Raw genomic sequence first — 16,512 nt, forward strand, 5'->3', positions numbered from 1 at the left:
ATGTTTGCCATATTGATATGCTTGCTTTCAATTTATTTAAAGGAAAGACATTTATCAAAATATATTTGACTAATAGACTAAGCCTGATTTTATTTTAGAAAAATGCAATTTTGAAGAAATTATTTCCTGTAATTTAAATCCTTCCAGCAAAACATACCCAAGTAAATACTCTTCTATCAGTGATGCTAAGTCTCAGTTCCAGAAAGAGAGCCAGAATAAAACAGTCCCGCTGAAGCCCTTTTACCCTTTACATTAAATATTTCATTCTGTTAAGAGTAACACCCTTTCTGTTGAGCATTACTAGTAGTAGTTGAATACAAGGCTACATGTTGTTTGAAGGTAAACCAGCGTCTTCAATTTTAATAACATTTTCCCCTAAACAGTATCACTCAAAAAAAAAGACCTTTTTAAATTCTTAATGACCAACTCATGTAGACAGGGAAGTTTCTTTGGTGCCATTATCTCTAGTCAATGCCCGCATGCTCTCCATGTGATCATTCCTGCCACATCGGTATGCATTATTATGTGCTCCTCCCTCCTCCAATTCATCCTCTCACCTGCCTTGTGGATGCAGCACTCTGCTGTTTAGAATCTTCTTCCAGCTGTGTAGCTTCTCTTTTTTGTTTTTCTTTCTTGTCCATAACGGATGGGTTTACGGATATTCACCAATAACAAGGGCAGTTACACAAGGTCACACAAAATCCCTCTTAGACCCTTTATCACATGTAGTGGCCCTATAAATCTGCAGATCCATATATCAGAGCTGTCTACTAAATGTAGACATCCACAAGCTAGGCATCTACACCCAAGCTAATCATCCTGACTTCTTTTGCAGTCACTGAAGAAAAACAGAGACTTCTTGACTTCTTGAGTACAATTCATTAATCCTTAAAGTGGATGTATAAAATAAGTCAGATGAATGGAGCAAAGAGTAACTGCTTTAGATACAGAAATCTAAAACTCCCTGAGATGAGTTCTGGGTGTCTCTGCTTTTCAGACGAGGGACACTTTTCCTGCTTATTACAACATCTGCTACTATTCTGATCTCCAAATCAGAAGTCTCTGATGAATTGTGCATAATGATTTTCTTAGTGCTTATGACTGTCAAGTTCGTGTGCAGAAGTGTGATCGCACTACTTAATCTTTGACTTACTCTTAAGAAAGCATTGAATCTCACAAGTGGGTCAAGGCCTGCTTTCTAGAAGATCTGATAAAAGATCTAGGTCTTTTGCATTTATTTACCTGGTTGCCCCCAGACTTCCCAGCTCCTAGTGGTAAGGCTCTGGAGGCCTTAGCGCAGGTGCCACCGATTTATGTAGTCAGGGCTAAGTGCAAACATCAGTGTGATCTACAGTTTCCTTTACACTAATGAAAACTGATACATTTTTCTCCTAATTACTGCATTTCTCTGTATCTCACATATTAAAAGTCAAGACTGTACTTCATAGCCTTTACATAAAGAACAGCTTCTCTTTCTTGTTTTGGTAGGACCAGATCCTTCAGACATTTTCCTAGGCTGCTGCATGTCAAAAGCTGACAAATTCATAGGAATAAGTATTTCCAAGCAAGAAATATTGAAAAGCATGGTAGGATGTTTCAAAGCCTGCTGTAAGACCTGCAAGAAGAAGCTTCCTTATGTCATCAGTGCTCAAACTATGTTAGTGACGCTGTTGAAAAATATTTCTGTGCTTTATGTGTGCCAGGCAACTTTGCATTTGTTCCTGCACCAAATGCTAGCACGTCCCTGAAGTGTCCAGAGCTGACAAAGCAATTGTTTAAGCACTCGTATAATCACCTCCAGGCAATTCTGGCTGTGTAGCTCCTCTTTGGAGTCATACACTGTGTGTCAGTCTAGATGGATAGTACTGCAAACATAGAAAGTAACCTGTTTAAATCCAAGTTCTTCAATAGCTGTAGTCCACTTTACACTTCTCTCCAGAGCCCTTCTGGTACAGGGCTTCACTGGGAGCCTTGCAGTTAAGAGGAGGATCAAGTGACATGGGATGTGCTCTGCTCACTATAGCCTTAAAATCACCTGCCGAAAATCACCTTGGAGGGTGAATATACTCACTCGATTGTAAGGCTAAATCATTTGTAGCTTTGAGTAGTGACACATATGCACAATCACTGGCTCACGTGGTTAGTATGTAGTATGTATTCAGCATGCAGCATGTAGTCAGGTAGACTCCAAAGTTTGAAGAATTTAAAGTTACGTGACCTGTCCTTTTTGACAGTGAGATTTGAATTTGAAGAAATGTTTTACTTGGTTCAAAGCAAGATGATGTTTTTAATTTACCAAGGGAGGAACTTTCCAGTTTAAATAAGTCCTGGTTTAGACAGAAAGGGCATGGCTTATCTACATATGTGAAGGTTTTGGGCACCTTAGAGCATCCCAGATGACTCTGTATGTGTAGAATAGCCAATTAAACCGAGCATCTTGTGTCTACACTGTTTGGAAGATAAATGGTTTTGGACTTGACCATGAACTTGGGCAACACTCAAGAAAGAGTAGACACATCTGTGTAGGTTAGATTCAAATTACTTAATGCCTTTTAAAAGATACTTAATTACCATATTTCTGGGTGGGAAAGCTGTTCTAAGAAGCAAAAAATACATAATAAAACATTAAAGTATAAGGAGAGTGGAAACTGACTGGAGTTCTTTTAAATAGACACTGTCATTCAAGGTTCTCACCGCTATGGGACATTCTTATTGCTGTGGGTTCCTGGGTGGGGAAGAAGAAAATCTTTTCCTCTGCATATTTTGTTTTGGCTAAAGAAAATGAGCAAAACATACCAAACATCATTAAGCTTACAAAGGTTTCAGCTTAACATCATTTGTACAGAAAGGCTAGGTCAGTGATGTGATTTCTCTCCAAATCTGATTTGTCCATGCAGGCTTTCCATATACACATAGACCCCACTGACATTAATAAGAGCAGACCTCACATATGTCCTTTCTCGTATCCAGCTGCACTCCTGAACTCATGAGGCATCTGAACGACATTAGCTAAGATTGTGTCTTGCTTAGTAATAGATTAGTTCCCTTTTCCGTGAGAGATGGCTTTGATATTATATGATATTATAGCTTATATAATATATCAACGAGGTGACGTTTTTTCCTGAGTCATTTCTGCTGCACACCCTAAATGCACATATTCTTAATAAAGCATCTGCTATTGTGGAAGAGAAATATCTAAGAGACCAGCAAGTGCGTTCTCTGGTAGCCAGAATTAAAACTACAGTGTCTTTGTTATGGAAAGATTATGGTTTAACAACTTTTTTTGTAGGGAACAAAGAACTATGTGTCTTACATGTATTACTTTTAGTTTTACAAAATTTCACAAATCTTTTACCCAATCGAGATTTTAATATTTATAGAACTTGTACTGAAAAATTTGTGTCAAATGAGTTTACCAAGTCATTCACTCTGCCTCAAAAAAGTCTGGGTGTACTAAGCAATACATGTCTCTCACAGAAATGTAATATGCTACAGGGCTTCCAGACAGTCATCCTGGATATATTTTGAGAAGTTTAAATATTTTATTAATAATAGTTTGATTGAATTTTATTAACTTTTATAGTATTTAGACCTGTGATTTTGACGATAATGCAGCGTTAAGGGCAAAATCTAGATGATCTACGAGGGCTTTATCATTTCTAAGTTCTGTGACAATTTTTTTAAACATATAGCTACATATTCTAATGGAAAAAAGAATACTGATATGAACAAAACGGCCTTTGGATGGAGTTGTTGCTTATTTTGGAATTTTTGGTATTTAGTGTGAGACACAACTAAATTAAAATGAAAGGCAGCTTTCTACATTTTGACTGGAAAGGAGAGGAGAAAATAGTAGAGCAAGAAGTGGGAGTGCTTTGATCAGGCAACAGGCTCAGCTTTGCATGTGTTTCTCCGTGCAGGTTTAGGTTCAGGGTTTACCATTTGATAAAGATTAACTGTTGCTGCAAAATAACTGGATCTTTTGAAATGTAAGTAATTTCTATGTGCTAATGCCTCGGGTATGCTGGGCTAAATGTGTCTAATCTTGAACACATACAGTATGTGGATGCAACATACAGTAATACATGGGTGAGAGGACTCTTGCAAACCTTTTTAGCAAGCGGGAATCAGTTACAACTAAACTTTCTAACTTTCTAACTGAAAGTCGGTGTGTATGTTTCAAATGCGGGTGTGCATATGCCAGACTCTTAAGAGCCCCACACTGCTCAACAACTGCTCATATAAACACCTATAGGATGAACTTATATATACACAGCACAACCATACTGTAAAGTACAGTTACTGTAAAGCTAATGTGAGTCTTTGCATGTCTGTATGCACACATAGTGGACATGCAAGTAGCAAGTGAAGACTGGACCAGTTTTTCATGACCAGATATATGCACATTTACAGTGGGAATGTGTATATGGTCAGTACATCTCAGGGGCCTCAACTTTTGAATAACTTATTTTCCTATTTTTAAGAATTTATTTCCTACTTAGACACACAAGTGAAAGTTCAGTTTGATAGGAATCCTTGCTCTTGACAAGCTCATACAAAGCTGTGCAATTGATATGGGAAAAGACATGAATAGTAGAGCTGGCAAAGCCATGACCAGTTTCATAAAGTACAGGTAGAGTCCTATGTTCACTGTAGAACAGCAAGGACATAACAGCTATACGCCTGGCTTCCTTTCTGGTGGCCTCTTTTGGATTATAAGTGATAGCCAAGATTGTTGCTGAGATTTTTAAAACCTTAAAAAAATGGCTAGTAATTTGCAGTAGTAGATTCTTAATTTCTAATGGTAGATACCTACATTTAAATTTAGTCATTTTGATATTAATACACCATTTCTCAGAAAGAGTCAGGAATGAGTATCAGTGAGAATGATCAGTTTTAACAGCTCCCATTATAAAGCCCATCATATTTCAGTGCCCTGCTCCTTGAATTAGATACCAAATGATAGGGGACACAATTACAACGTTTTAGTCAGACTTTGGGTTTGGGTACAGCAGTTGTATTGATGACACAGAAAATTACTGCTGGGAAAAAACAATATGGGGTCATGTTCATGGAATTAGAGCTGAGAGGTCATCATTACTATACTGAGATGAGTTTTTCTCATTTAGGATTGATTTTTTTAATATATTTTAAAACCAGGATTTGTAAAACAGACAATATGTAGACTGGAACTCTTGTTATCTTCTGGATATCTCTAAATGTATATTTATGCAGTAAAGGCTAGATTTTCATGAGCTCACTGATGATTTCACTCAGTTCCCCTGAAGCAATGTCTTTGGAGGCAGAGGTAAGACAGCACTGGAAATTCCATGGCAGAAGTACCCTTAGCAAAATGTTATTAGCTTTCAGAAGAATATTTCTTTTCCCTTTAGCAGGATAGCAACACTTTTATCTGTAATACAGTCAAGATGTTAACAGTCATGAGAAAACAGTTTCAGTGAGAATTTCCCATTTTAAAATATTATCTTCCTTTCAAGAATCAAGAAACATAGTTAGTACATTTAGAGCAGGCCTATTTATTACTTAGAAAATGTGAATTAATTAAAGCTTCAAAATAAAACTGTTTTTATGAAATCAAAGGATATTAAATATGCTACAGTATTTCTGCAAAATGTAAGGGACCAAGTTCAAAGTGTCTTTTTGAAAAGAAAACCATGGTATTTTGTACATTTCCTTCTTTAAAATAATGAGGCTTGATTATTTTTTTTTCCATATAGCATACGCAAGTCTATATATTAGGAGAAAACACGTCAAAAAAGATCATGTTTCTCATGGTACATGATATCTCTCTAAGGAGAATATTTTTTACTTTTCTGAAGCACGTATTAGCTTTTTGTAGCTTAGTTTTTTGGGGCTGTATCTTCACATCCTCTCTGTAAAGTTTTCTAGACAAGTGTTAGGACCGTGATCAGACCTGTTGGTTATATTTCACCACCTTATTGATGCAGTTTCAGAGGGAGAGGTTGAGCAACGTCAAAGCAGGATCTGAAGTCCTGGAAACAGAAAAATGTCATTTGTGGTCTGTGCTAAAAAGAGCAGAACTACTTTGGTTTAGTGTTCCTTCTTTTTTTTTTTTTTTTTTTAACCTGGTCTAGTGGGAGGTGTTCCCATGGCAGGTTGAAATTGGGTTGGAACTGGATGATCTTTAAGGTCCCTTCCAACCTAAACCATTCAAACCATTCTATGATTCTATGATTCTTTTGGTCATGAAATTCAATAGGAAAGTCAATATTTTTCCCTGCATCAAAAATCCTGTATCAAAATACTTTGGAGCATGTAGTAACAAAATATTTTTCATGTAACATGTAGTAACAATGGTGAGGGAAAAAAAAAAGAGAAATCTAATAATGCAAAATGTGTGGGCATAATTTACAATTTAAATTACCTACATAAAAGAGAATGTTTTATTAAAATACGTGAGTCATTCTCCAGTTCTATGGACAGCAGCATTAACTTAGACCTTTTCTTTAAAACTGCTTTTTAAACCTTTCTTCCCACCATGTGTCTGCCATACAGGTTAAACTCTGGTTCTATAAACCACCTGTATATTTTGTCAAAAATCTACGCATTTATTCCCAGTTATGAGGTACTTGTACTTACTAGAATTCTTTCTAGATATTTAACCAGTAGACATTTCTCTGGGAATTTCAAGCAAAGTTAATATGCTTTTTGTTCTAAAAGTAGTTTCTATGTTTGTTTTTCTTAACAATGGTATTTAACAGATCATTTAACCTTCTTTAAAACATCGTCTACTTACAGTTGAATATAGAGTACCATTGTTTTAAGTATTTTATTAAAGTGATTAGAATAAATACTAGTTTGTGTTAGGAAAGCAAAGAAATATGTTCCTGAAGACAAAACTGTTTCTTTAGGTGAAAACTTATTCCATATTCAAATGCGTTTCTTTCTGAAAATTCTGTTAGGAATACAATACATTTTGCCTTTTCATTTAATTTACTGTAAGTAATTTTATAGAAGCAGTTAAAAACTCCGAAGCAATGACGCTTTATACTGTATATAATTTTATGCACACATAGGCACACACAAACGTACCTCCTTCCTCACTGTATTTCATATTCTCTGTACTCTGCTGTTGGAGCCTTCAGTTTTTCTTGGAAGCACTTTGCAAGTCCTGCTAGCAAAGGTTATGAATCAGCTAGGATAATCAGAAGTCTCTACAATTTTACTGTATCTTTGTCTATCCTTTCTTTCACCTTTCCTTTACTGCACTATCTTGTCTGTCTGATTCTCGCAGGAGACATGGATTACAACTGGTTGGACCATACGTCTTGGCATAGCAGTGAGGCATCCCCAATGTCTTTGGTGAGACATGTGGAGCCTTACCATTTAGTTTCCTTTATCATTTCACATTTCCTTTGTTTTATTTACACCTTTGCATGTTTTCTTTTTTGTATCCTTTTTTTTATCCCACACCTATAGGGGACAGTCAAAGGGGAAAAAGAAAAACTAGTGAGCAGGCAGTTTTGTCGGATTCTAACACCTTATCCCAGAGGCAAAAGAAAATGGTGTGCTTTGGTGGCCACTCTTTGGAAGAGGACTTGGAATGGTCTGAGCCTCAGATAAAAGACTCTGGGGTAGATACGTGTAGTAGCACAACTCTAAACGAGGAACATAGCCATAGCGAGAAGGTACTGAGATTATGGAGCCTGCATTTTAATCTGCTCATTTGGTCTTTGTTTGCTATCTGTCACTCATTAAAATAGTGCATAAAATAAAAGATAGGGTGTTTCTAGAGACAATGTAGCATTTCTTAAGGTGCAGAAAAGAAAAACAAATGAAAAGTCTCTGCATGCTTGCAGCTTTTACTGTTTGGCAGCCTAAGAAAAAAATTGAGAGGCATAAAGGAATGTTGTTCTTACGGTTGCATAATAGCATATCATGGTGTTACCTTCAAGTATAAAGTAATTAACAATAAGGATTCTACTGATTGGCTTATTTGATTTACTGTGTTCAAACTCCTGGGGCTGAAATTAAATTAATAGTTTAAACCCCAGGCGAAAAAGGGAGAAAATTGGGTCTCTCTGCACAGAAAAGTTGTTTTTCTTTTTTCCCTTTCACTGTCATGGTTGTTCTTTTGTTTTGTTGCCATGCCATTTTTGTGCAGTATTGTGCAGAATTAAAGGCTTTGCCATCTGCTTTGGTATTTTTTATTTTTGCTTTCTGTTTGGTGGAGATTATGATAAATCTTTTTAGAGTTATTAGTTGTAATGGGAGCAGATTTGTCTGTGCCTGCTAATTTTGCATGAAATAGAGCATGAAATAGTATTTTTCAGTGAAAAAGTGTTATGATTACACAAAATAAAATGTTAAAATTTTATTAATTTTGCCAATATACAAGTATAACTGTGCCCATGTATACTAATGGAATAATAACGTTCACTGTGACTATGCTGCATATGTGAAGTAATTATTCCAAGAAAGAAACAATACATTTAAATAGGGTAACGACTATACCTTTTAATGTATTCTATAATTTTTACTATACTGCTACTGAGAGAAAATAGAACACTGAAGAAGTTTGTCAGTCTTAAAGAAAACTGACATGTTCAGAATACTGGAAAAGGGAAACATGTCTTACATCAAATTTCTGTTTTGAGTTAAACTTCTTTTTCAGTATTCCTCTTATACTAGACCTCTACAGTTTGGGGTTTTTTTTGTCAGTACTCAGGTGTGATTGCCACTGTGTGTAGATAACTATGTATAGTTGTCTGTATCTGTCTAATCAAGGTGTAAAGATCATTCGATATATCTACAAATTGGATTTAGTAAAATAGATAATGTTATTAAATGTTAGACATAAATTGTGATGGACGATATAGCCAGATAAATATTTTCCAGCACAGTTTTCTGTCATTCTATTGCATTAAATATTGGTGTAATCATAATACTTTCATGGCATTTTTGAACTATATCAGGAAATGAAAAGTATTACTGAAATATTTTTATTTAAAATCCTATTCACTATATTTTCCATTAACACCATATGATAGCATCCTGTAACTTGGCAACCATCCAAAGACGGCGATCGTCTCATTGGTCGGATTTTGTTAAATAAGCGACTAAAAGATGGCAGTGTGCCTAGAGACTCGGGAGCAATGCTTGGATTGAAGGTTGGTAATGAATAATTTTGGAACTAACAACTCTTTCAGTTAAACTAGCTACCTTTATAATGAAGGTATTCTCATATTATATAGTGTATGCATACCGATATCTATAATGTCTTATCATTCTCAAAATTAAAATATAGAGACATTTCATATTAATTACCAAGAGTAATTTTACAGGGTCCCTGACAGGCTCAAAAAATTGTATTTTTCTGAAAGACTAGACATGTTTTCACAAGTTTGCTGAGAATGTCTGCTCTGCGAGGTACTAATTGCATCCTTGCTGGGCAAGCCAAGCCCTGTCCGCTTTCTTCAGTATTAAGGATTGCACCATGGTATAACTTCAGTTCCCCAAAAGAGGGGAGAAATGTGAAAAATAAACTACCTCTTTTGAAGACAGAGGGGACATCTGGAAGTTAATGAAATTTCAATCCAGAGCAGAGTCTGCCAATGGAAGAGCCTGGTTCCGTTTTTTTTTACCTTCTGATTGTTTGATTTGCTATATTTTAAATACACAAGACAGAAAATTATTTAATATTTGTTTTATATCATCACAAAGTAATGTGTTTGAATCTTTTTAATGATGCCCTACTCTTTGAACATATTATGAAACTATTTCTAGCTCGTATGTTGATCTCATTTTTTGTGTGATATTATTTGAAGTTCCAGCAATACCAGTACAAGAATGAGAATGAATTATACACAGTAAAGGAAACAATCATGTATTTATTTTGATTCAACATCCTTGTTGTGAGAAATCATTAAGAAGTTTGATTAATTCTCCGTTCTCTATTTAGCATGACACTGACTCCACTTTGGGTACACAGATAAGGTTATAGTCATACACTCTGTATAGGGATTAAATCAGTGTGGTTACTTATATACTGACATGCTTTGGAATTTTTTCAGTTTTTTATTTAACTGACAAATGGTTTTATTTTGAAGTCAGTGGAGAAGCCAGTTGAGGATCGCTTTTGGTATGTATATTACTGTTTTAATGTCAGAAAATGCAAGAGAAGAAACTAACAGTGCCACTCTTAAGTACTTTTTGTTTAAACTTCTATGTTTAAAATTCTAAAATCTTCTGTTATAAGGGTGACCTCTTCACTGACATTCATGAATAGTTTAGATTCAAGAGTAGCTACTTTTTGATCTCTATAGGCATCTGAAAAGAGTGATTTTCAGCAGTTAGTTATTCCTGAGCTGAATTTTCAAATATTTACATTACTGAAAGTAACCTAAACTGGATTTTAAATCCCAATATGAAGACTATTAAGAAACCTTAAGAATTTGAAGATTATGCAGTTGTAACCGATTCTGATATGCGAATCTCCTAATTCTAAGGTAAATATTAAGTTCAAACCTGTTGAAGTTTCCTGTAGAGAAATCTTCAGTATAAGTATTTTCATCTGACTTGCCCAGCCAAAGTGAATGTGATTAATTGAGGTGTTTGATGCTTAGTGTGGACATCGTGAGTTCTGTTACATTAGTATATCTGTTTTCAGTTAAAAAGTATTGAAGTAAGCAGTCTAATACCTTACTTTTTTTGGGTGGTAATTTATAATACAGTGAAATACTATGCACATATTTGCTAAAGTTTAAAAGCTGTAGCATTCTGTATTTGCACTGTGTTTAAATTACACAAATAGACAGAATAGGTACAAACATAACCTGTCATAACCAACAGACTGTGGTGTTTTTCTCAAGTGTATCTGTCTTATCTGGGCTACATAAAACAAGGAAATAATTGAATTCTTTCTGTTGCCAGAACATTGAAGTCATTTAAAATAATTTTCATTCTATGAAAATACTTCCTCTTTGAAACAGGTAGTAGGAGGAAAGATGACTGAATCAGGTCGACTCTGCGCATTTATCACCAAAGTTAAAAAAGGAAGCTTAGCTGATACAGTGGGGCATCTTAGACCAGGTATGTATCTGCTATAGATCTAAACTGCTGAATTGCTTTTCTGAAGGTGATAACAAGCGACCAAGTTTAATTAGATGTGAAATTATGTTAAATAGGTGTGATGAACTACTGCAGAATTCAAGCTGATGTTCAATTACTAGATTATTGAAATTGCTACTTTTATGAAATATATAAATTCTCATGTTCTTCAAAATCATATTTTAATATTTTTATTCATAGAGTAATGATTTTACACTCAAAATAATATTCCACTGATGCCCTGCCCAGTCATTTTGTGGAGTATATTAATTTAGACCAAACCAAGCTATTACGAATATGTGAACAGAACCAGCTCGGCTAAGAAACTGCTTCTATCCCAACATGCAAACAATGGATTGCTAGATTGGAGAATGTGCAAGAAATACTAACTATTAACATAAGAGCTGTCTGAACCTTAAATACTAAACTTGCAGAGGTAAATGGATCTTCAAGATAGTAAGTTGATGAAATATGCTGTTTTAAAGATCTGCATTTTCTAAAGAGCACGTTGAGATTTCTGTAAGCCACAGCTGCCAAAGCGAGTAAGAGCTATATCTTATTTAATAGGCGACCTGCTTGATATTATTGTTTCACTCAACTTCACGTATTTGAAGCTGAGCTGCAGAAAACCTTTAATACTAGGATTTTACTGTAGGAAAAACTTCAAACTTGTTCTACAACACAGGTTTCACAATGCGGTAAACTGACAGTAGAATGGCTTCAATTGTCATTGTAAGTACAGTCCACAGCAGACTTCCTAAGCAGAATGTTATTACTGAAATTATAGGTGATGAAGTATTAGAATGGAATGGAAGGCTACTACAAGGAGCCACATTTGAGGAGGTGTATAACATCATTTTAGAATCCAAACCTGAGCCACAAGTGGAGCTTGTTGTTTCAAGACCAATAGGGTAAGTAAGTTCGTAAATGTTTGTATTAAATATGCTAATATGGTCAAAAATAGGTTCCTTTCTGTGGTTAACTGGTGATCCAGCCTATAGTGGCTCTGAAACTGTGGTTATACTCTTTATTGTTGTAATTCTTCCCTCTTGGTTTTTACTTCTCCATTCTCATTTTTATATAATATATATAAAATTATATATTCATATTTGGTCTATTTACTGAAAGTCTGCAGTGTAGAGTTTTGTCCAAAATACAGTATGCTAATGAAATAATCAATATGCTTTGGAAAGTCTCAAATCCACCTTCTCATCATCTTAATCTGTGAAATCTATTAAATTATTTCTTGTTATCTAATACAGAACATATCTGAATGAATTAGCACTATGTGGGACCTTTTCTTTGGTGCTTTACACTGCCCCATTTTCTTTACTTTCAGACCTGTCTCTCAATGTCTAAACTTAAATTTTTCTTGCATAGCAATAGGGCGTTTATAGTAGTGTTGTTATATTAGACTGTGAATACTTCCCCTTCTTCACCTGTTCTTTTTCTTCCAAGTTCCTACAGCCTACAGTCACATCCATCCCTTTTTTACTACTCCATGGGAAGCTCCAAAGCTGGTCACACCAGGGCTGTGAAGAGAGGGATGTTTATCACTGAATTTGAAGATGCCTACAGTTGTTAAGAATTTTCTCTTTTGCCCCACAGAATTTATTATGATATATATGATGGAACAGGACAGGGTGCTAGGTAATCTTATCTAGACTCCCTTTTCCATGTGAGGTTGGACCAGATGGTCTTTCAAGATCCCTTCCAACCTGGGCTGTTCTATGATTCTATAATTATATATTAATAAATCTATTTATCCCATTGTTTTGTTTAAGATGCACACAATTATCTTACCTTTATACAAGAAACATGGGTAACATAACAACTAAAAATCAAGAAGTATTAAAAAAAATCTAGAACCATATCATTTGAGGATGGAACTTCAGTGAGGATAATTTGTTATTGGTTCAGCTATAATAGGAACTTAATGTGTTTGACACATCAGGAGCTTAATGTGTAGGAACTTAATTTGGTTTGACAATTTTAAACAAACCTGATGATAATAACAAAACCTGCTTTATCTTTTCAGTGAGATGAGAGGTTTTCTCCTAAATACATACTGAATTGCAACCCCTTTAGGGTAAAGGCTTTATCATCTGTCCTATTCTTAAAAACCTTTGTATAACTTGAGAGTTATAGGTGTAATAGTAATGCTAAGGGACAGACTGCATTACAAGTAGAATATTGTCTCAGAAAAGGAGGTTTCAAATTAATTTCATACAGGTGAAAGATATTTCATAGTGTTTCTCAAACAGAAGTTTTCAGCAAAGGTTTCAAGGAACTGCTCACATCATGAAAATATTCAATTTTTTTTCTCTTTCTGTATTTTATTCTTCATTTTTCAAAACCTCCTGTATTCTTTCTTCTGCTTTTATATTTACTGTCTGTGTTTACCTTCCTTATCATCATGTCTTCTGTTATGTTACTATGTGCTCCACTTGCAGTCACTAGAGCAGCTCATCTAGAATTCCTTAAAGTGATGTGGGCTCTCAAGATACCTTCTTCAGCATTAACTGCTTGCCACATAGTCTGAAGAACTGAGCCAGATCAGGCCTAAAAAGGTTGTTCTGTGTACTTGATTCCCCGTGTCTTTTTGCAGTAGTTGTAAAAGAAGGTTTTCACCTCCAAAACGCCAGTTACTAGTCTAAATGTTTATAACCGAAGTCTCAGTGATGAATACTTTCTGTAAGTTGGTAAGATTTTAGATTCTGGTTAGATGTATGTAACTCTTTGGATTTCGATATTGATGATATGACTTCATAAATGTTTTTCATGAGACTTGCGCTGATGAACTGAAAAGACCATATTATCCTCTCAGTTTAGGAGATTTCAGGTCATAATTAAATGGACTACAGAAATTGGTATCTTATGCTTGCTGAAGGAAATATAACACCATAGGTCTGTGTTCTGCCCCAGGGAATAAAGTTTCAATGTATTTAAAATCATTAAAAGTTCAGATTTACCAGATGTCAGAAGTGATGATTATTTCAGTTAGAATAATTGATGCCCACTTAAAGGATTTCACTTTTGCCTTGAGGTATATCCTATTACTTATAGAGTCTCTTGATGGTCTCATGGCAACGCACTAACTCATGCCAGAAATCTTCAGAAAGTTACTGCCAATTAACTAAGAAAGAGAACTTGTTGTCACATCCTGATATTCTGAATACAAAAACAAATTCCAGTAAACACAATTGTTATTTCTTCATCATTTTATTGTGGGCGGTCTGCTATGAAAACTGAAGATGACAGCTAAACTGATAAAGGAAGATAAAACAGAAAGCTCCTTAAAACAAAGTCATACCATTTTGGCATGCAATTTATCCCTTTTTCTATCTTAAAATAAAAATTAACGGTCAAGTTTCTATTCAGTGTGAGCTAGCTGTCTCTTATATAAAAGAACTTATCTATTTTCTGCTTTCTAATTCTCAGAAATAGTTATTTTAAAATGCATGTTAATTTCATAGTTTCTTCTGTTTTGAAATTGGAAGGAATGATGTGTTGTGTTTTATTAATTATTCTATATAATCTACTTGCATATCTTAAAATGTAGAGATGCCTAAAACTACTTCTGCTTTATCTCAGTGAGAGTTCCTTGTAAGAAATATCATTCACACTGCTGTGAAATACTGGGATCTGTATGCTTTAGTAACATAAATGATAGTGTTCAAAGCTTTCAAGTTTATTGTTTCAGCTATCTATAGAAAATTCATATTCAATCTATTCACAGTGATAAATGTTTTCAAAGTTTTCTTCTCATCTCATATGATAAAAATAATTTTTTGAAACTACAGGTTAGGCCTGGGAGCGTATTTCTGAGTAGAGTAATGCAGTTACAGCAGCCGCATGCCTTCTGATTCAGTTGAATTATCAAGTACTGTGCATCAGTTCACTTGGAAAGTTTCCTCCATCTGCTCACTAAAGCTACCTTTCTAGTGAGTCTGTAAAATGTTTGGAAATGGTATACCAAAAAGTAACTAGATAAATGTTATTTACATATAGTACAGACTCTTGTTCTCATTGCATGAGACAGTAAATATCACTGAAAGCATTTTTAACTTTCCCTTCCTTTTCATATACCTTTGTGGTGGGTTGACTTACCTGGCCATCGAGAGCCCACCCAACTGCTCTCTCCCTTCCCTCAGCAGGACAGGGAGAGAAAAAAAAACAGAAAAGCTCATGGGTCAAGATAAGGGTGAAGAGATCACTCAGCAATTACCGTCATGGGCAAAACAGATTCAATTTAGGGAAGATTAATTTAGTTTATTAGGAATTAATAAGAGACTAGGATAGGGAGAAATAAAACCAAAACTAAAACCACCTTCCCCTCACCTCTCTTCATCCCAAGCTCAAATTCCCTTCTTTGTTCCTGGCTCTTCTGCCTGCCCTCCCGGCCAAGCTGTGCACGGGGATGGGGAATGGGGGTCACGGTCACTCCTCCTCCTCCTCCCCCCCCCGCCCTGCCCTGACCTGACCTGGGTATCTGCAGGGATCTCATGGGTTTTTTTTTCTCACTCTTCTCTCTCACAGCTGCTGCACAGGGTTTTTTACCCTTTCTTAAACATGCTATCACAGAGGCACCACCTTTTTTGCTGATGGGCTCAGCTGAGCCCTGCGGTGGGGCCACTGGGGCCGGCTGGAACCAGCGGTGTCCAGCATGGGGCAGCCCCGGCCTCTCCTCGCAGAGGCCGCCCCAGTGACACCAAATGTAGCTTTGGAGAAACCAGCTGCACTGAAACACACACCATGATTTTAAATATTGTTCTTGCTGTGACTCAGAGCTGAAGCTTTTCAACTTGCTTAGGTTTGCTCAAATACCTCCAAAATGATTTATTAGCATATTGATAGTTTTTATTAGCATACAGTAATGTTTGCCCCTCATAGGAAGGATATGTTTCTCTGGGGGGTGGGTGGGCGTAATGAGGTACTTAGGTATTGGGACTGAGTGCTTTAAAATTCCATAGCTGTACACACAATTTAGTACAGGTGATGCAACCACTCGTGTATATGCAAGTATGCAATTTTGCCAAATGAAATTGCTCACCGTATCGAGTCATGGAAAAGGTAAGATTGTCCAAATTTGGGGTTCAAGGACACTAAAGGACGTAGTAGGATAGCCATTACTGGCAGTGTAGTATGTTTGAGTGAGGGTCCAATAAATTGAATTAATGTATAATGTCATAATAAAGTCTACTACTCACAGTTTTTGTCTGTTATTAACTCTGAGATTGTTCTGTTTTTTTTATTTACTGAATTATTTAATTTGTGATTGTGCAGCCTCTCTCCTGCATTCACCGAACCACTTGTTCTCTAGGCTTTAATTTGCCACTGAAATTATTTATACTGGATAAAAGGTGAATCTTCTCTGTGGCTGAAGCAGAACATACGCCTTTCCTGAGGCATTCCATGGTG

At 35.7% G+C, this 16,512-nt stretch overlaps 1 protein-coding gene across 50 annotated transcripts in view; it reads left to right on the forward strand.

The window, feature by feature from the left end:
- The window catches only part of RIMS2 (regulating synaptic membrane exocytosis 2), a 493,643-nt gene that overhangs the window by 250,207 nt on the left and 226,924 nt on the right, over nucleotides 1–16,512 (forward strand). For 38 of the 50 annotated variants that reach the window (XM_063327327.1, XM_063327332.1, XM_063327338.1 and 35 more), the window contains 4 exons: nucleotides 7,462–7,670; nucleotides 9,033–9,152; nucleotides 10,974–11,073; nucleotides 11,879–12,002. In XM_063327327.1, coding sequence (XP_063183397.1) covers nucleotides 7,462–7,670; nucleotides 9,033–9,152; nucleotides 10,974–11,073; nucleotides 11,879–12,002 — 553 coding nt within the window. Of the gene's footprint in view, nucleotides 1–7,276; nucleotides 7,345–7,461; nucleotides 7,671–9,032; nucleotides 9,153–10,973; nucleotides 11,074–11,878; nucleotides 12,003–16,512 lie in introns of all 50 variants that reach the window. The other 12 variants (XM_063327352.1, XM_063327357.1, XM_063327378.1 and 9 more) reach the window with 1 other exon arrangement.

Source organism: Chroicocephalus ridibundus, chromosome 2, assembly GCF_963924245.1.
Source record: "Chroicocephalus ridibundus chromosome 2, bChrRid1.1, whole genome shotgun sequence".
In the NCBI taxonomy this organism is placed as follows: domain Eukaryota; kingdom Metazoa; phylum Chordata; class Aves; order Charadriiformes; family Laridae; genus Chroicocephalus; species Chroicocephalus ridibundus.